The 18,946-nt window shown below is 32.9% G+C and overlaps 2 protein-coding genes across 8 annotated transcripts in view; both read right to left on the bottom strand.

Annotated features, from left to right (window-relative positions):
- LOC143222993 (BLOC-2 complex member HPS3) overlaps window positions 1-1,254 on the bottom strand; it is a 99,263-nt gene extending 98,009 nt beyond the window's left edge. For 5 of the 7 annotated variants that reach the window (XR_013012605.1, XR_013012603.1, XR_013012604.1 and 2 more), the window contains exon 1: window positions 644-761. The gene's annotated coding sequence lies outside the window, so the exon portion shown is untranslated. Of the gene's footprint in view, window positions 1-11; window positions 238-643; window positions 762-975 lie in introns of those variants that run through there. The other 2 variants (XM_076450324.1, XM_076450325.1) reach the window with 2 other exon arrangements.
- An 11,875-nt stretch (window positions 1,255-13,129) lies between these two features.
- Window positions 13,130-17,247, bottom strand: LOC143224225 (uncharacterized). The gene is made up of 3 exons (XM_076452647.1): window positions 16,897-17,247; window positions 15,492-15,661; window positions 13,130-13,462 (listed from the first exon to the last, which is right to left on the bottom strand). Exons 1-3 carry the CDS (start codon window positions 17,004-17,006, stop codon window positions 13,266-13,268), a joined length of 477 nt encoding a protein of 158 aa, XP_076308762.1. The 5' UTR covers window positions 17,007-17,247; the 3' UTR covers window positions 13,130-13,265.
- Between the last annotated feature and the right edge of the window lie 1,699 nt (window positions 17,248-18,946).

Below are 18,946 nucleotides of genomic sequence, written 5' to 3' on the forward strand. Positions count from 1 at the left end.
TGAAATCTTACCACATTTTAGCAATTCCGATTATATCATAATTTTTCACAGCTCTTAACTCTATTTCTTTCATTAACACTAGTACCAGTAGTACAAGAACAGCAACTCTCCTAACATCAGAATAATAAAATCCAAGCTTGTATTGAACCCACAAGTTTAAATGATTTAGCACCTAACAAGCAAACTCTATTACTTTTGAGTGTACATTAACATTTCTTAGCTTCTAAATTACAATTGTAGCGTTGTTTAAATATTTTATTTGAGGCTTAATATACAGAAAGAGATCAATAAGTTAAACTGCAGTAACAATTTATATTATTAAAAATGAATTACTGGGAGTGACCACGTCTGAAATTTATAAAACTTTATTTTCATCGAAACTTGATACCCATAATGTGAAAACAAACTTTGAATTTATCTTGCTAGTACAGCGTCTCCTCTTTATCTTTTATGCCAAATCATACAAATATTTATTTACATTGTAATTAACATTATACAGTATCAGAAAAATCATCAAACCACGTTTAATTTTTCAAACATAATAAAATAAACACTACTAACAGTAAATACAAAAAAGACGTCATGTACAAAAAAGAAAAGTTAAATGCTAAACACAGTTAAAGTAATAAGTTAAGAGTATTACTGTTAGAAAATGTGTTCAACTTCCATGTTTTCAACACACAACAGTGCTACCTTCTAGGCATGTGCAAAAAAATAAACAAGAAACGGAAAAAAAAGAAGAAAAAAGTAGCTAGAATAACATATACATATATATTGCACAGTTGTCATTTAAAATTATAAATAATTTAGAAAAGCGTACTTGTAAAAAATGAGATCATGGTTGGTAACGAGAAAGAAAAAATGCCAATTGTATTAACAACAATGCACTGAATAATAAATATAAAAATTAAAAGGGATTAAATTAACACTTAAGCATCAATATTGTCGCTTAAGCATTAAATTATGGGTACTTACCTATTACTGGGGGCCATTAAAATCACTTGAATGTTTGTTCGTTTTCGGAATTTCGCACGAAGCTACTCGAGGGCTATCTGTGCTAGCTGTCCCTAATTTAGCAGTGTAAGACTAGAGGGAAGGTAGCTAGTCGTCACCACCCACCGCCAACTCTTGGGCTACTCTTTTACCAACGAATAGTGGATTGACCGTCACATTATAACGCTCCCACGGCTGGGAGGGAGAGCATGTTTGGCGCGACGCGGGCGCGAACCCGCGACCTTCGGGTTACGAGTCGCACGCCTTACGCGCTTGGCTATGCCAGGCCCACTTGAATGTATAAGATATTTAAAACATATTAATATGATAATAAATGTATACGGTTTATTTAGATTTTTTACGTTTTTTTCACAACAACAATTATTCATATATATTAATATTATATAAATTTCTCATACATTCAAGTACCATCAAGTATCTCAACGGGAAGTCTAGAGCTTGCATAACGCTAAAAATAAAAATTAGGCTTGCGTGCACAGATAAGAAATAGTTCATTTTGTAAGTTTGTGCTTAACAATCAACAACGAAACAAAAGTTATCAAAATGGCCAATTATTTTTAAGTAAGTGAGCCTTCTGGCATCCTTGTCCATTGGAGGTAAGCAAGAGCAGAGTAAGGAATTGCTTGTCAGGGTGAAGCATAGTTGGATTTGTTAACCCTCTAACCGTCAAGGTCGCTATGAAGATTTGACCAAAACCAAGAAAAACGAGATGACAAGGGTTATGTCAAGGCTCCAAGGAACCATTTACTCTTTCAGCAATAAGAATTGATTACAGAAATCAGAGGCCTTATAAGTCATTCGGTGTGAAGAGAATTAAGTAGATAATTAAATCAAGTATCAAAGGGCAATAAACCAGTTTCATGGAGTTAATTTACGATGTTAGAACACCCACTCTTAAAATTATAAAGGGTTGACTCCAAACTCTGCTTTGTAATATCTTGGTGCGCAAACTGTGGGACACCCCCCCAAGGAGGTCCAGAGGGTCAGTCGGGGTGAGACTCAGTGATGACTATAAAAGCATACAAACTGTACTTGAAAGTACAAATTTAAAGACAAAAGTGTTTTTTTTTAATTATCGTGCAAATATTCCTACTATTAAGAAATATAATGCAAATGATTAATATATAGTATATACAAAAAATAATTTCAGTAAGGAGCTGCTTCTGCCTAAGGAAAATAACAAGAAACAAATGAACAAGGCTATTTTGGTCATAGTGAAAGCGAATCTCCAGATCTGCATCAGTTGCTTGGTAAAATGCAAAGAAGTGTGCTCTGAGTCCTTGTGGAGAAAACGAACTTTTGAATGACGCCAAAAATGGGCGAAAGTATCAACACTGGTCATTCTCACAATGATGTGTACATATTGATTTTATTCACTGGCGGATCCAGAAGAAGAGCATGGCCCTCCAAACGAAAGCAAAAATATATATATATATATCATGATGATTTTAGCCAGGAAACAGTAGGGTTATTGGTGTTATTTCTTGTAAAGTAAAGTATATTTTCGAAATCTGTTGTTGAAAGTTTAGCATTGAAAATATACGAAATAATGTTCGAATCATTTAAATTCGAATTATTATTTCACCTGAAAGTTTCAAATGACCTAAAAGCTCAGAGCTTCCAGGGACTTCACAACTGGACTCCATGTCGTAGATGCTCGCGTTGGCGCCATCTCTCCAAAACTTTGGCACCCCCAAACATTAACTCTGGATTTGCCATTGATCTTAATTATTGATATTCTTTACAGTTGTTGTTATCAATTTAATTTGATCAAAAAGTAATTAATAGTACACAAATGCAATCTCAATTTAATTTTAAATTACATATTGGCTTGGTCTTAACGTGATTTTGTGTGTGTGGGTGTGGATTAAGCAGGAGAGTGTCCACCATTTTTGATTTCCTTCAGTGGCCACACTATTTACAGGTGTCAGGTTTTATATATGTTAATGGAAAGGCGTTTGGATTGAATTTCCTTCTAAAAAGTTATCATAATCGTCTAGACTTTCTTTGAAGTTGTTTGTCGTCGTTTTATTCAGTGAGTACAAAAAAATTGAAAATTCACTTTTATACAAATAAATTAATGTTTTATTCTGAAGATGACCTGGCATGTCATTCAAAGTAATTGTGAACATAAGAGAAATAAAGAGTTTCTTTCATTTTCTAGATGCTTGTCATACACCAAAGATGTTTTTGAAGTTTGAAAAACTTAATAGAATAGTACAGGAAGCAGCAAGGAGTCCCCCAAGATGGTATAAGGGTCAGAATAGAACATCAACTCCTTTATTTAAATGTCGATGCTGGTCAAAACAGGTTTGTTACAGTTGACTTATTATTAGTTGCAGTCTTTTTTATTTTCACTTGAAAGTTCTTATTAATAATCAGTCCCCGAGATGTTCTAAATGTTCATGACGACTTTTATTTGAATTAATAAAAAACTGAAGTTATGAAAAGTGGACACACACACATATATAAATACCCCTTTGGGAAGTAACATAGAACTAAATTCAATGCTAATCGCCATATTCCACTCTCAAGGTGCCTTGAAGTTTGGTAAAAATGAATAGAATAGTACCAGAAACGCATAATGGACATCCTGCATGCCAAAGAAGTGCTGTGTCCTTATCAAGGAGTAGCAAAACGTATGCAGAATGTATGACTAAATGCTCATGACGCATAGGAATACATATATATAAAACATTTTGAGAAAGGAATCAAGTACCTGAGGCAAGAAGGTTCTGTCATTGGCTTGATCAACAAAACAGCATATTACAGCCAAACATGATTTAAAAGTATCTCAACCAAAAAATATAAGTAAAATATCAGGTCATTTCAGGCAGAGAATGAAATCAGAAGACATTGTTTTGGAAATGACTAATGCATCGTGGAAAAGTGAATTTTATTAAGAGAAACTGCTATTTCTTAGTGCCCCAGATTGTCCCTCAAGCCCCAAACATAACTCTTCATTCTCCTGAGGAAGAAAAGTGAATTATTGTTCGAGTTTTTGGTCTCGTTTGAAAACAATTATAACCCACAATTCTCGTGTTATTGTAAGGCCTATTACCACTACAGTAGTAGTGTATTTTTTTAATTAAGCGCAAAGTTACACGATGGATATCTGCGCTAGCCGTCCATAATTTAGCAAAGATGATTCGACAATAACAGGTAAGGTACAGTTTAAGTTTAAAAATGAAATTATATTACATTTCATATTTAAAAAGTAGCATGTTTTCTTTTGTTATATTCATGTCTGACTTATTGTAGAATTTCGCAGAAAATGAAGGTGGAAGTGGAGGTTTGAATGCAGTAACATAAAGTGGTGGTGTGGTACATTCTTTTAGCGTTCCCACTGTAGGTTGACAGTTTTCAGATGGTAACTATACCATATTTGCACAAGTTTCCAAGCTACGAGGAAGTAAAACTAATAGCCGATACAAAATCTTACATAAAGCAAGGTAGTTGCATACTAAAAGCCTGGTTTCTCAGCCTAATAAAAACATTTTTTCCGCCGCAATGTTTTTTTCTTTTTTTAGTTATGTCAATACAAATGGCCGAGGAAAGTGGAACGAGATTTACTTGCCACAATAAGATGGTTAAATGCACTACCTGTCTTAAGTGAAGAAGGTGTATCTTTAGTCTTGTATGAATTTATGTTGTAAAGAAACTTGTGTGGAGATCATGCGACTGAAAAATGTGTGCACTGTGATCCAGATTTCATCGTTGAGTTGCAAATTAACCTTATTTCACGTTACATTATCATGGGAACTGATTCAGCCTACAGCATGTAACTTGTCGATTCAATGATTTAAAAAAGAAGTTTAAGGGGAAGGGAAAAAATGGCGGATTTTCTTTCAACGAGAATATCTTTTTGAAGATAAGTCAGCTTAAGCGTTTGCTAAAGGGTGACAGACAAGCTCCTATATTTGTTACAATAACCACCTGGGAACGTACCATGCCAATCATTTTTTGATGAGGACTTGTAGATGTAAAAATATTTTGATGTTGCCTAGTTTCAAATTTTCCTTTTATAACAATGTATACAAAATCAATATCAGCAAAAGCAGTTCTGTGGTATGTCCTGACACTGCTGGCTTTGTTTCTGTTGAGGGTCAATGACTGATACTTGCCAAGCTGGTTGCGTGACTTATCCTAGTGTTCAAAGGATAACACAGCATAACAAACAATACATGTAGCAGAATAACATGAGTAGCAGCAATAGCAGAGGAACTTAGCTTGAGGTCAGCATCACTGGCATGGCATATGAGGAGATACAGTCCAGTCAGTGAATGTATTTGGATTACTTTAAGATTGTATAATCGGTATTGATTAATCCAAAATACCATGTTGTTATAAATGAATGTGTTTTTCATGAGAAAAAAAAAGAAAATTTGTTTATCGTGTTACACAGCTCTCTTTTTAAAATGTTTACAAATATCATACCAACACTGTAGAAATAGAACATTACAGCTTGAAGAAGTTAAATACATTTGTTAATAATTTGATTACGTTTTAAATATAACTCCATAAAGAAAAAAATCGTAACATACGCATTTCGCCTTACTCGTAGCGAAAGGGTTAACCATTAAACAGCGGGAAAGTTGTAGATAGCAGCATCAGTTGATGATGGCTGCCGTTTAAACGTTAAATGAATTTATATGTAACGAGTATATCTTGGAATACAGTTTTCATTTTATTAGTATTAACATTTTATCATTTTTATTATCAAAAAGTTATTTGCGATCATACAATAGTGATAACTAGTTTTGATGTATAATCGCTGTTTAGTATTATTTCATTGGATGAAACACTGACCTGTGTGAAAACTTGACTAAAAGTAACGAAGGTAATTTTAATGCATAGCTTAAGAAATATTTCTGTGTAAAATAGCAACAAAATAACTACAATTTTTGTTTAATGGAAAGGAATATGAATAAACAGATGTAGTCAGTGTGGCTTCCAATTGGCTCAATGTATTTTTATGTTATCATGAAGGGATTTGGTTAGGAAAATATCCTAGAGAATTTAACCTTTGTATGAAAATATGTGTATGCTATATTTTCTGTATTTGAGAACAAAAAACATGTTTCTTCATTTCTTGAGCGAACATCATACCAATATTAAATCCACTGTAGAAGAAGAAAAACCATTATTACTCTTTTTGACCATCCTAGTCATCAAGGTGGGAAGTTTGAAACTGGAGTCTATAATGAACCTTTCTTTTTCAGGTTTATATTCCAACAATAAAAGCTTTATACCAAATAAATTTGAAGACAACCGTATTTGAATTTTGATACACACAGAGTCGTAAACTTACCAGTAATACAGAACTATTCAGAATGGAGGTAAATAACATCATATGCCATTTAAACAAAAGTGATTTTCCAATAAAAGTGATAACCAGGATAATCAATTATCAATAATAAAACTTCCTCCTTTAAAGAGAAAAAGAGTAATCTACCAAAAAAGACTCTTTATATAACACAACCATTCATTGATAAACATGCTTTAAAAAGAACAGTAACTTATGAGTTTACAATGTTTATTCACAAGTAAGACTTTAATTATCCTTAAATCAATCATTACAATGAAAAGTTGTTTATGTTTAAAGATGGAATAGGTCAATCAAACTGCTCAAACTTTATCTACATGTATACACTTCCTGAGTGTTCTATAATATATATATATATATATAGGATTTACTTCAAGAAGACTAGAGGGTCCAATCAAGGAACACACAATTTATTAAGGTATGTGGAAGTGTGGAACATTATTATGCATGTGTAAGGTTGTTCTGATACCGTAGTAACAGTTGAGCAGCTTAAAATGAATACAACTGCTGTCATTCATCATATTTTGTGAATCAAAGAGATTCTTACCATTACAGTCTTCACACTGAACTAAACATAATTTAATACTACTGACCTTCTGTTGAAAGTGTGATGAAAATTATATAATGCGTAACAATTATTAATCCTTTGCGTACAGAGTGAAAAGGTGTTTATATTCAAACTATCTCCGAAACCTGAAAAGCCAATTGAAGAACTTTTTTTTTTCGTGATGACAGTAAGGATGAAGTCCAACAAACCAGTATTAAGACTGAAACAGCATCTGGATATAATACATATTGTAAACTTTGCTGACGGATTTAAGACTGAAAATAGATTAGCACACAGCAAATGTATAGTTCAAACCATAAGTAGTTTCTTATCATTTTAAAAGTGATCCATTGATTTCTACCCATTTACAAACATCTTCCAAAAGTTAATCGTATTTTAAATATAAAATATTATAAATTCTTTACTATCATTGACACTACATTTTCAACAGTCCCTCATGCTAACTTTTGTGGTCATAAGTATGTGCTAATATTAGACATTACAATCGTCATCGTAATCGATAGTAGCCTCATTCAACCTTTTGAGTTCAATAAATTACATTATCCAATCTTTCTTGGGTTCTAATACTACAGCTAATGCATAATGACTTGAATATTCCCTAATTTATTATTCTTATTATCATTTCTCTGTCTCATCATTAATATATCCTCTGAAAATGGCTCCTTTGGGATTTCTTCATCACAACATTAAATGTTACTTTTCATACGCTTAATTAAACAGATCTACCCTGACCTATCATCAGATGTATCCATCTCTTACATTTTCTAGTGTGGCTTAGGGTTTACTTCTTCAAAACCTTTAAAGTGACTTGTCTTCTCATTAAGATCTAAAATAGTTTTATATTCGCTTTTGATAGTACTAACCCTTAAACATGTCATCTCGAAAGTTTCCGGTGCGACTCTAGTGTGTCATGACTTGAGCACGTTTGCCTGACACGTTTGTCACCTTACTCTTTCACCTCTACCTCATAATCAAGCAAAACAGGACGTAGAATGTTATCTTCTATCGTTACAACTATTTCACTTCCAAAAGTTCGACATTTCAGTACGACGTTAGTTCGTGATGTAGTACATCGAGCCTCTCCTACAGTGATGCTAAACTCAATTGAATCTAATTATCGCCTTTTACTAACTTTTTCTCTCACCAGAGCATCATAACTACCAGTGGAATTAAGGCATTAAAGTCTTGCCCATTTATCATCACGTTTTCTAAATGTCATTTGAGATTTTCTATCTTACATATAGTTTTCTTATTCTGCCTATACAATTTAGCTATATGCCCAACTCAGTCACAAATAAAATATTTTACCGGATGTTTGTAATTTGTCTTTTAATTTACAAAATTAGTCTGCAAAACAATTGTTGACATTCTCGAGGAGTTCTAATCCACTTTTATTTGTTTTTAGTAAGTAGTTATACCAGTTGATTTTCACCTACTTTCAACGTACTATGTTTCTTTTTCACTACATATTCATATGGTAATGTCACTGTCCCAAGTGTGTTTATTGACTTCCTATCTTTTAACTGATATTACACCAATTTTTCCTGTGTTATTTTATTAAAGGTTGCTTGTGCAACATCAAATCTACAATCCGTTCATTTAACTAGCAAGTTATAAATCCTTGTTGCATACCATTTTAACTTCTCGTTTGCCGTTTTCCTTTGAACTTCGTGTAATAAATTTCCAGATTTCTCCAAAATACCTGATTTTACGCATTATAATATAATGCGTCTGTACTTCCAATATTTTTGTATGCTGCTAACGTCTTCCTAATGGTACAAGAAACACTTTCCTTCGTATTCAAAGAAAAGTTTTTAAGAATTAGACAACTGTATGCATCGTTGCTTCTTTAACACACGTGAGCCCTATCATTATAAGTACCCCATCAAGTCGAGTCCGTTTTGTTTATACCTGTTTTCTAACTTTAGTTTTGAAGTATATTTTTACTATCTTTTCAAACCTCACTGGTTCATCAGGTTGAATTGTTTCCTTGGCTTTTTTATGTGGTTCTTTACAGAGATGGAGCCTTGAAACCCGGATTAGGGCTTGAGACCAACTTTTGAGGATTTGGTCTTGGCTCTGGTCTCCTTCTTGGCCTTGAAATCTCGGTTTTGGTGTTATTCAGTTGAAATCTAAAAGATTATTTTTTGTCTTTATTTTTACCAACTTAAAAAAAATCTTCATAATTTGCACATTCTTATACACACCAACAATTATAAAAAAAACAGAGTAATGTACTATACTACTGAAGAACATTTAGAATGTACCCTACTCAAAATTACTCTACCTATCGCATCAGATTTCAAGCAGCCACTTGCCTTTCCAAGTGATGACTAGCTGCCTTTCCTCTAGTCTTATACTAATAAATTAGGGACGGCTAGCGCAGATAACCTTCATGTTTCTTTGCGCGAAATTCAAAACAAATCAAACCAAACAAACCTCCTCTAGTGGCACAACAGTATGTCTGCGGACTCACAACGATAAAATCCGAGTTTCCGTACCACAAGTAAGGCAGTTACAACAAACAAACAGATAGCAAATGATATATTTGTGTGATAATTTTTACCAGTATAAATATACTTTGTCGTTCCACCTACCGCTAACTCTTGAGTTCCTCTTTCACCCACGAATAGTGTGATTGACTGCCACATTGTAACACCACCACGGTTGAAAGGGCGAGTATGTTTGGTGTGACGGGGATTGGAACCCGCGACTCTCTGATTATGAGTCGAGCGCCCTGACCACCTGGCCATGCCGGACCCATTACTGTCAGAAAAAAAAAAAAGTGTAACCCTGAACTTCATCAACATGTAAAAATCTTGTGTAGGTTATAAATCGTATGGCTTAATTAACCATTTCAAATATTCTTCAAGTGAATACTTATTTTTATTATTTCGAGACAGGTCAGGAAACCAAAATTCATGAGGTAAACTACTGTAATAATTCATTTGATGAATTTTATCAGTTATTATTTTAGAAAAAACATTCGAATTATAAATTTATAGCACATAATGTGAAAGATTTAGTCGGAAATTTTATCTTGAATTATCTTATTCGTCGAGGAATGGAACCTGATGTGATTATTAATGGTGGAAATGTTTATAGTTGTTAAAAGTCTCAGAATTAGAATAATTGACAATTACGATTTTAGACCTGTATCTTTATCATTGTTTCAAAAACATTTGGATTAGAATAACTTAAAAAGGATATTTCCCTTATCTTTTCAATATAAACTCAAATCAGGAATATTCAGAATAATGGATGTCAGTTTTTACTCTTTGACACTATGTTAGCTTCCATAAGATAAAAGTTCCTGAATTGTCACTTTCAGCAGTGAGAGGAAGAGTACATCTTTGACTTTCAAAAATAGATGTACAAATAGGGAGCAAAAAACAAAAACTGTCATGTTGATTCTTATTAATTTTTGTTGTTCCCTTGAAAATTATCTTGAAATTCTCATTTATCGTTCTTTATTTTTGTCTTTAGACATTGTCCATCAAATGTAGATATATTTCGATGGTGCTGTCTTCAATCCAGGGAAGAATTACTCATAACCTATGATGTAGATTTGTTCATGTACACTACCATTGTTACTTAATGTATGGTTATATTCAGATGGATGTTTATATCACAATGATCGATAGCTCTCATACCTAATCATGAATACTTTACCACCAACAAGTACTGCCATGTAAATATTCAACGATTAGATTATGCACAAAAATTAAATGACTTGCCCTTAACGGTGGTGAGAAACAAATCCTGAATTATAGAGTAGAATGTTTCCGCATGGAATAGAACATGATATACGAGTTTTGCGAGTGCTTCTACCGAGGTTGTATTAGATGTTATGACACTGATATGAAAAATGTAATTCTAAATGGATCCAAGTGGCTTATCAGAAATCGTGCATTTGAAAACCAAACTATTGGAAGCTTCAGGATACAAGGCCATAACAACGTGGAAGAAAGTGTTTAAGAAAATGAAGTCTAATTATACAGATTTAATTAATTTCTTTTGGGACCAGACAGTAGTCACTTGGTTTGCGTTTAGTTTGGACGAAATGAAAAAGAGTAATATTTTAACTCATTAGGAAAAAATCCACATAATCTCAAAATAAGGAAATTTGTCAAGAAGAACTGTTGAAGGTGGACTCACAACCAAGACGTACTGCAAGGGTTGTAGTGTTCAGAGTGTGGACAATATTGTATACATTATGTTTATTATCGTGGTCGATCGACGCGTCGAAACAAAAAAAAAACCTTATCTAAATTTGTTTCCCACAGATGTAATAATGAAATATTTGTTCATGATTTTGTTGTAGATTGTTTGTTTTTTTATAAATACGTCATTAATAGCTAGTTCTTAAACATAAGTCTTAGCAGTAACAATGTTAACAATAGACTACTAGTATTTTGTACTGAGTACCAATTGTCAGACCATAATTATAAGTACCATGGTTAAATCCAAGATAGGAGTTAAGTGTTCACAGTTGTTAGGTGTAATGTGTGAGTTTTATTTGGGAACTTGAGACTGGCATACATTTTTAAGGAAGCTAGTGATGAAGATTTTCAATTTTTATGTTGAGTTTCTAGGTTGGAGGAGAAGTTAGAGGCTATTTGAATTAGGTTAAGGCAATAGTTAAAGAGAAGCACAGACTGTGAGAAATGTCAGCAGGACTACAGGAGGAGCTTAGCTTTTACATGCAAGGGATAATTCAGCTAACAGTGACTTTCAGGAAGACAAAAATAACATTATTAGAGTAAGAAGTAATGTTGTTAGTTACAATGAGCCTATTCTGTTGAATTTGCACGAGGAACTATTGGATGGAAGAAAAACCAAAGGATCAGAGAAAAATGTGGATGATAAGGAGGTTATTAGCAATAGGTTATTACCAGTGTGGTGAATAGGAAGAAAAAATAAGATTATACCACCTAGGGGTTCAAATGGAGGATGTAACTGTCGAAGCAGAAATTTTAATAAAGAGGGCTAGTAGAAGTGTCGTTAGTTCATAAAATAATTTGAAGAAAAAAAGCCATTAGATAAGATGTATTAAATCTATCATAAATTTAAGAAATTTAAATTGATTGGAATGACAGGAGAATCATAACATCAAAAAGTGGTTAAAAAAGAAGAAATTATGATATCAGAAAGGATATATGAAAAAATATTGAGTGCAAATATAAAAATTAACAGTAAGAATTTTAAAGTACATTAAAAGTAAATAAATTCTTTTTTTTTTCATACGTGGAGATGCTGAAATCAATCAACTTGTTTTCTCTTCATAAAAGAAGAGTTGTATTGGTCTGATGAAGGTGTTTAAGGTTAAAAGTAGGGTTGTTATTGTGCTGATGCAAATAATTATTTCATTGTTTGCCAATGAAAATAGTAGAACTAGGGGACACAAGTATAACTCATGGAAGGGTAGGACTTATCTTCAGCTAAGTCAGTTTCAATTATTTACGAGGTTGGTTGGCCTTTAGAATGGGTTATCTTCAGACGTTGTAGAAGCAGTAAATGAAAGTTTAGACAAAACGTTTGATAACGTGAATGATAACGACTGGCTGTAATTCTTTTTAAATTATTCTAATTTAGTTTAGACGATGACACAACCGAGATTGACTAATGGTTTCCGAAAATGTTATGTTAATAGACATGTCATTGTGTGCATGTCATATTGCAAAATTTGTGTTGTGAAAAAATTAATAAATTGTCAAAAAGAAATATGTCCTGATTATTTCATTGTAATCATGTTACCGAAAATCATTATTGAGTTAATTTAATATTTAAGAGTACGTTTTAATTATTCTACAGTATCATCCTTTTTCAGGATGATTTAATTGAGTGGTAAGGAAAGTTAATTAACTGATAAATTACTAATTTAAACTGATTGTATTAATTATATTCATGTTGATAAAATATGTACTAGCCCGACTTTGTGGAACTATGACGTTTTGTCACAAGTCATAGCAGTCTTTCTCCAGCAGTTTTTACATATTTACAGACAGTTACGTTTTTTAATCAAACTGTACGTCAGGGCTGAAAAACTGTTATATTCAGTGAAGCTTTGTTCATAAATTATATCTCTTTCTGGATTGATTCCTCTGCAGCAAGTCTGTCTTGAATACTGTTGGTGTTATTTCATCTTTTTACTAATAAAGTCCAAGACAAAATATTTTGCAATAAATTTAATACAATAAGGAATAGAATTTTAACTTTTCTTAATTTATTATTTTACAATACTAAACATGAAACGTAATATTTAATACAATAACGAATACAATTTAAACTTTTCTTAATTTATTATTTTGCAATACTAAACATGAAACGTAACATATATAAATACACAGATAAATACTATTTACAATCCGAAATACACAGGGTTGTGAAGCGTATATTCTTTGTTTTTACCGTTATGTTCTTGATTTCGCCGATGTTTTCCTCGCTGACACTAACGTTATTTATTTCTAAAACTTCGTCACCAGGATTAAGTGTCCCTCTGAACGAAATCAATGTTTCATAATCTCTCATCCTGGTCACGAACACTTCTGAATCTATTAAAACAATATCTATACAATATACACTTTGTAGTGATTACTACATGTTAGTGCGTCTGTCACTAAACTAAAATTGATCTGTGAATAGCTAACTTGCTTTGTTCAACGATGTTAGTGAGGTTAGACACGAATACAAAATATCTTGAAAAAATATTGTCCATATAAGGAAACAAAATGCTTGAAGATTTAGATCACGCTAACCAATTAAAATCCTTCTTCCATTAAATTATCTTCTTCTCGTTGATGATCCGACAGTTGCGATTGGTAAAACTACTTTTTTTCTTATTACTATTTATTATTTTCTATAGGTAAGTATTTCCCAAACTGGCAGTTCAATGTTTCTAACAAATTAAGTATAACAGTTATATTGAATATTGTTTAACTATTTTTGGCACAAAACATAACAACGCATTGTGGCTTGTTTTTTTCTTCTTCTCTTTTCACAACATAAACAATTTTTAAAGTAACAAGAAATCAATGAAAGACGCGCGGAACAGCGACTTACAACTATGTAGGCGTGATTACATAATTTTTTTCTAGGGTTTCTTATGTAATTGTTGGTAATACAACGTATCCTGAACAAATGGGTCCTTATTGACTGTGCTCAATTCGCATATTTATTACCTGACTTATCCTTCAAATTATAAACTTCTTATTGGCTGTTAACTACAGGTGGGGAGACAACATATTAAGTCATATTGAATAATTTTTATATTCTTCCTACTCACTGTTACGTGAGTAGGGTGTGGGACTGTAGTAGACTGAAAAGGACAATGGTCTTATTCAGTATTTAACTTCCATCTTGTTTATCAGTTTAAAACCTAGAACTTCTATGCTTAGTTATTCCACAGGTGGGTTTGAGTGAAGAATATGTTAAAACATAAATTAATCAACCTGTCATTACACTTCTGTGTAAATCTGTGTGTGTGTGCGTTTAATCTTAACAAAGGTCTGTCTGCACTATGCTCACCCTAACTGTTTTATAAACTTTATTTTTCAAACCTTTTTCAGCGCAAAGTGTAAAACTAATAAAGTTTGTTTGTTTTTGAAATTTGCGCAAAGCTATACGAGGGATATCTATGCTAGACGTTCCTAATTTAGCAGTGTAAGACAAGAGGTAAGGCAGCTAGTTATCACCACCCACAGCTAACTCTTGAGCTGCTCTTTTAACAACGAATAGTGGGATTGACCGTAAGTTATAACGCCCCCATAGCTGAAAGGGCGAGCATGTTTGGTGTGACGGGGTATCGAACTCGCGACCCTCAGATTACGAGTCCAGTGCATTAACCACCGGGCCATGTCAGGCCCAAAACTATTGAAGTGAAATTTAAAAACTTGAATATAAAATTGTTTCAGTTACGATGCAAAACCTGTTAGACTAAATAATTAAATTCAAAATACAATAACAACAACTTCTACAGTAGGTAAATTCTAACTTTAATAACTACATCATATCGACCTTTAATATGACGTCATCATCATAAGTTCAAAATTGTTCTTATTGTAATTTTAAATTAACCGTTACCTTATTTTGTGTCGGATTATGCCATTGATAACTTTGTTCCCCTGTAATTAATTTACCTGAAAATAATATATTGAACACATTGTCCTTTCATCTTTGTTCAAATTTGCACTCACGAACTACATTAATAATCTAGATGTTTGGTGAAGGGAACTTTGACGTGTTTTATATCAAGAGCAGATAAAAACAAAATGAATAGTAACAAATATTTTTATTTCTTGCTTTTCAACTTCATACGACATGCTGTGTTATATCCTACAGATTGTATAATTAATCTCGTGATTCATGGCATGTGCACGATTTACAAATTTACAGTACAAATTGCAATGTTAAGCGTCCCTTAAGTGACAGCATTTCAGTGTCTAGTTACTAAGTTATAGACAGACAACATACTACTATAAAGTGGTGCAAACGGTTAAAACAGGTGATCTCTCCATGCCATCTTTCACTGTAATAATAATAATAAAAGAAACGCTGTTCTGATACAAACAAGTGGCTGCTTACCTTTACTGTTCTCCACCTTCCCCTTAGTAATGAATAATTCGTGGGGTTTGTTCTTAGGTTTTACTACCTTCACTGTACGTTTTTCATCTGATTGAATTCCGATTACACGACCACACTTGTAATCCGCAAGGGGTAACCTATCCACTTCGCCCTGTTCAGTATTGTTGCGACTAGAGTATGGTTTGGAGAGAAAAAATGTTGTTAAAGCACAGATTGTTGTTTTCCTTTTATACAAACATGGATTAAAAAGGTAAGACATCGAATTAATGTCATGCCACGCATATGATAGTAAGAAACAAAAAACCACGACATGGTTGTTAAAAGAAATCCAACGAAGCTGTATGATATACAAACTCAATACAATTTAAAGTTTACTATAAAATGTATTTTAAATTAGAAATCGTCGATTACCCCAAAGTCATGTTAAAAACTGTTGCATTTTTCACATCTAAAAATCACTCTTTCTTCAAACAGATCCTCACAGAGATTAATAATTAACATTAATTTATACATATTATATTCTACTTGGACGGGCCTGCAGTGGCCGATATTCAGAGTGCAGGATTGCGTTTTTCGGTGTCTAAAATTTGAGCCACAATGCAACTAAATACAGTCAGTCATTTCGGTTGTGCTCGCGTTATAGTAATGACAGTCAGTCCCATTATTCGGCTCTTAAAGATGGCTAAAGTTTCTTATGGTAATGAGTGCTGCCGAGTGGTTGATCAGTTGTTTATAATTAGGAATGTTAAGTGATTCTGAATTGCTATTTAGCCCTTGTGAACATGGAATACCCATCAGTTGAGACTTTCCAGGAGAGTTGGAAAATTAGGAATACTCAATTTTTAACCAGAGAATATTCATGTTGAAATGTACGAGATTGTGATACAAAAACATAAAGAAAACGCGTGTTAAATATCCATTGAATGTTCAAGCTATTCACCCTGTAGACATTTAGTCTCATTAGTTGTTCATTAGGATAATGAGAGCAATACTGTGGATTATATTAGGAATCCTTTTCAGTACTAACTTGACTTTTGTAAATTACTGTAATTTCACCAGGTAAAATACAGTTAAATAGTCAGTATAACATTCACTAGTATGAGAAAAAATATACAAAAGGCTCACAATGTTCTTCACAAAGCCACTTATCGCAAAAGTTTTAGTGCTTATCCTTCGGCTAAACTCTACAGTGTGAAAAATGATTATATAGATATGTGTAATAAGAAATGTGTGATTCTGAGAGGGTCGTAAGAAGCGATAACTCCAGTCAGACCATGTCTTGTCCACTTTTACACGATGAGAATTTATGTATAAAACTTGCTTTTTATAAAGCGATACATTATGTTGAGTATATGTAGTATGAAAATACGGTATCCTATTTAAATCATAAAAACCTAGAACTTACGATTCGTGACACCAGGACTTTGTCTGGTCGAGAGGATCTTCTCTTGTTCCTCTTATTTTCTCCTCCTTTGATGGTTTATGTTCCCGTTTACATATTTTCTCTACTTTCATTCAGAAGTTACTACAATATCCACGCTAAAGTTACTTAGAATGAAAAATGGTTGGAATGGTGTATAGAGAAAAACAGTGGTTGAGGTTCGTCAAATGATTATTAAACTTACTTGAATATTTATATGGTGGAATAGATAACGAATTATGGTTAGTTCAGAGTCACATAAAACATATGTCACCAAATTTGTCTGCTTGAATCAAAATTACAACAATAAAGGGCCTGAAAGAAATTATAAGTGAAAACGACTCTACAAGGTGTTGACGACAAAGATTATATGACAGGTAGCGTTTAACTAGTTTTAGCCTAGCAGCAAAGGTACAAAGTAGTTGAAGAAATACGTAGATTATATAAGTAACTATGAAACCTAATTATATCATTGGATTACATACTTTTCATTGCATTTTATGTTGAGAGTTTTTCTGTTTGATAACAGATTATAATCATCAATAGTACACATTCTTATCAAAACATAAGTTCACTATGGTGAGATAAAAACAACTAAGAACAACAATATATAATATACATGAACTGTTACATATTTATATTAAACCGCTTCTGTCCTATTTGATTAAGAAACTATATGAACATATTTTTATAGTTTTAAAATGTTTATTCGATACTTAGTCAATTTGATTTGGTTTTTTCGAAATTTTGCGCGAAATTACACGTAGGCTATATACACTAAAAATCCTTTCAGCAATTCTAGACTGAAATAAATACACCTGGTCAACACCAAACAACGTCAACTGTTTGTTTACTCTTTTTTTTATCAACAAATAGTGAAATTGATCGTCATATTTTAGTTTTTCTTTATGGGTGTACGTGTTTGATGTGATGGGAGTTCAAAACAGCGTTCTGCAGATTGTGAGTAGAGCGTCCTGGTAGCCATTTAAGCTAAGAGTCGGGATTTACTTTAGAATACATACCTTCTGGGGGCGAAAATCTCCGGTGGAATTGATTTTTCTTGTTCATCACAGATGGTGTTACTGATTGACCAAGATTCACCTAAAATAAGATATAAATGCTGATTTCTATAAAACTAAATAATATCTAAACTAGTTTTGATTTGATATCTAGTAAGGAATCTGCTAGAGTAAATAATTAAATTCAAAATACAATAACAGCAGCTTCTACACGAGGTAAATTATGACTTTAATAACTGGATCGTTTCGTCCTTTAGTTGTTTTTTATTAATTTCTCGCAAAGCTACACAAGGGATATCTGTGCTAGCCGTCCCTAATTTAGCAGTGTAAGACTAGAGAGGAAGACAACTAGTCATCACCACCCACCGACAACTCTTTTACCAACGAATAGTGTGATTGACCCTCACATTATTACGCCCCCACGGCTGAAAGGGCGAGCATGTTTGATGCGACGAGGATTCGAACCCGCAAACCTGAGATTACGAATCGAACGCCTTAACCCACGTGGCCATGGTATGGCATCATCATCAGTTCAAACTGTTGTTATTGTAATTTTAATTTAACGATTACATTATTTTCTGAGAGATCATCTCATGATATTTGTCTCAATAATTTTGTTTTTCCTATAATGAATTAAACTGAAAGTAATGAACTGAGCATATCATCCCTTCATCTTTAGTTAGATTTGCACTCACGAAATGTATTAATAAACTAAATGTTTGGTGAAGAGTTTTCTAACGTGTTTTGTTTCAAGAGCATATAAGAACTAAATGAAGGTTAAAAATATTTTTGTTTCTTATTTTCAAGTTCACATCTTATGCTGTTTTCTATCCTACGGATTGTGTAATTTTTCTCGTGATTTTTTTTCGTTTTACTAATATCATGTCATTACAAATTGCAATGTTAAACATCCCTTATGTTACAACCTCTGGAGTAACTAATTTCTCTTGGAGCTCACGCAGGATGACACTGATTGCCCTATGAAAAAGTGTGACATCTTGACAAAGGGAAGATTT

This window comes from Tachypleus tridentatus, chromosome 8 (assembly GCF_004210375.1).
Source record: "Tachypleus tridentatus isolate NWPU-2018 chromosome 8, ASM421037v1, whole genome shotgun sequence".
Lineage (NCBI taxonomy): Eukaryota > Metazoa > Arthropoda > Merostomata > Xiphosura > Limulidae > Tachypleus > Tachypleus tridentatus.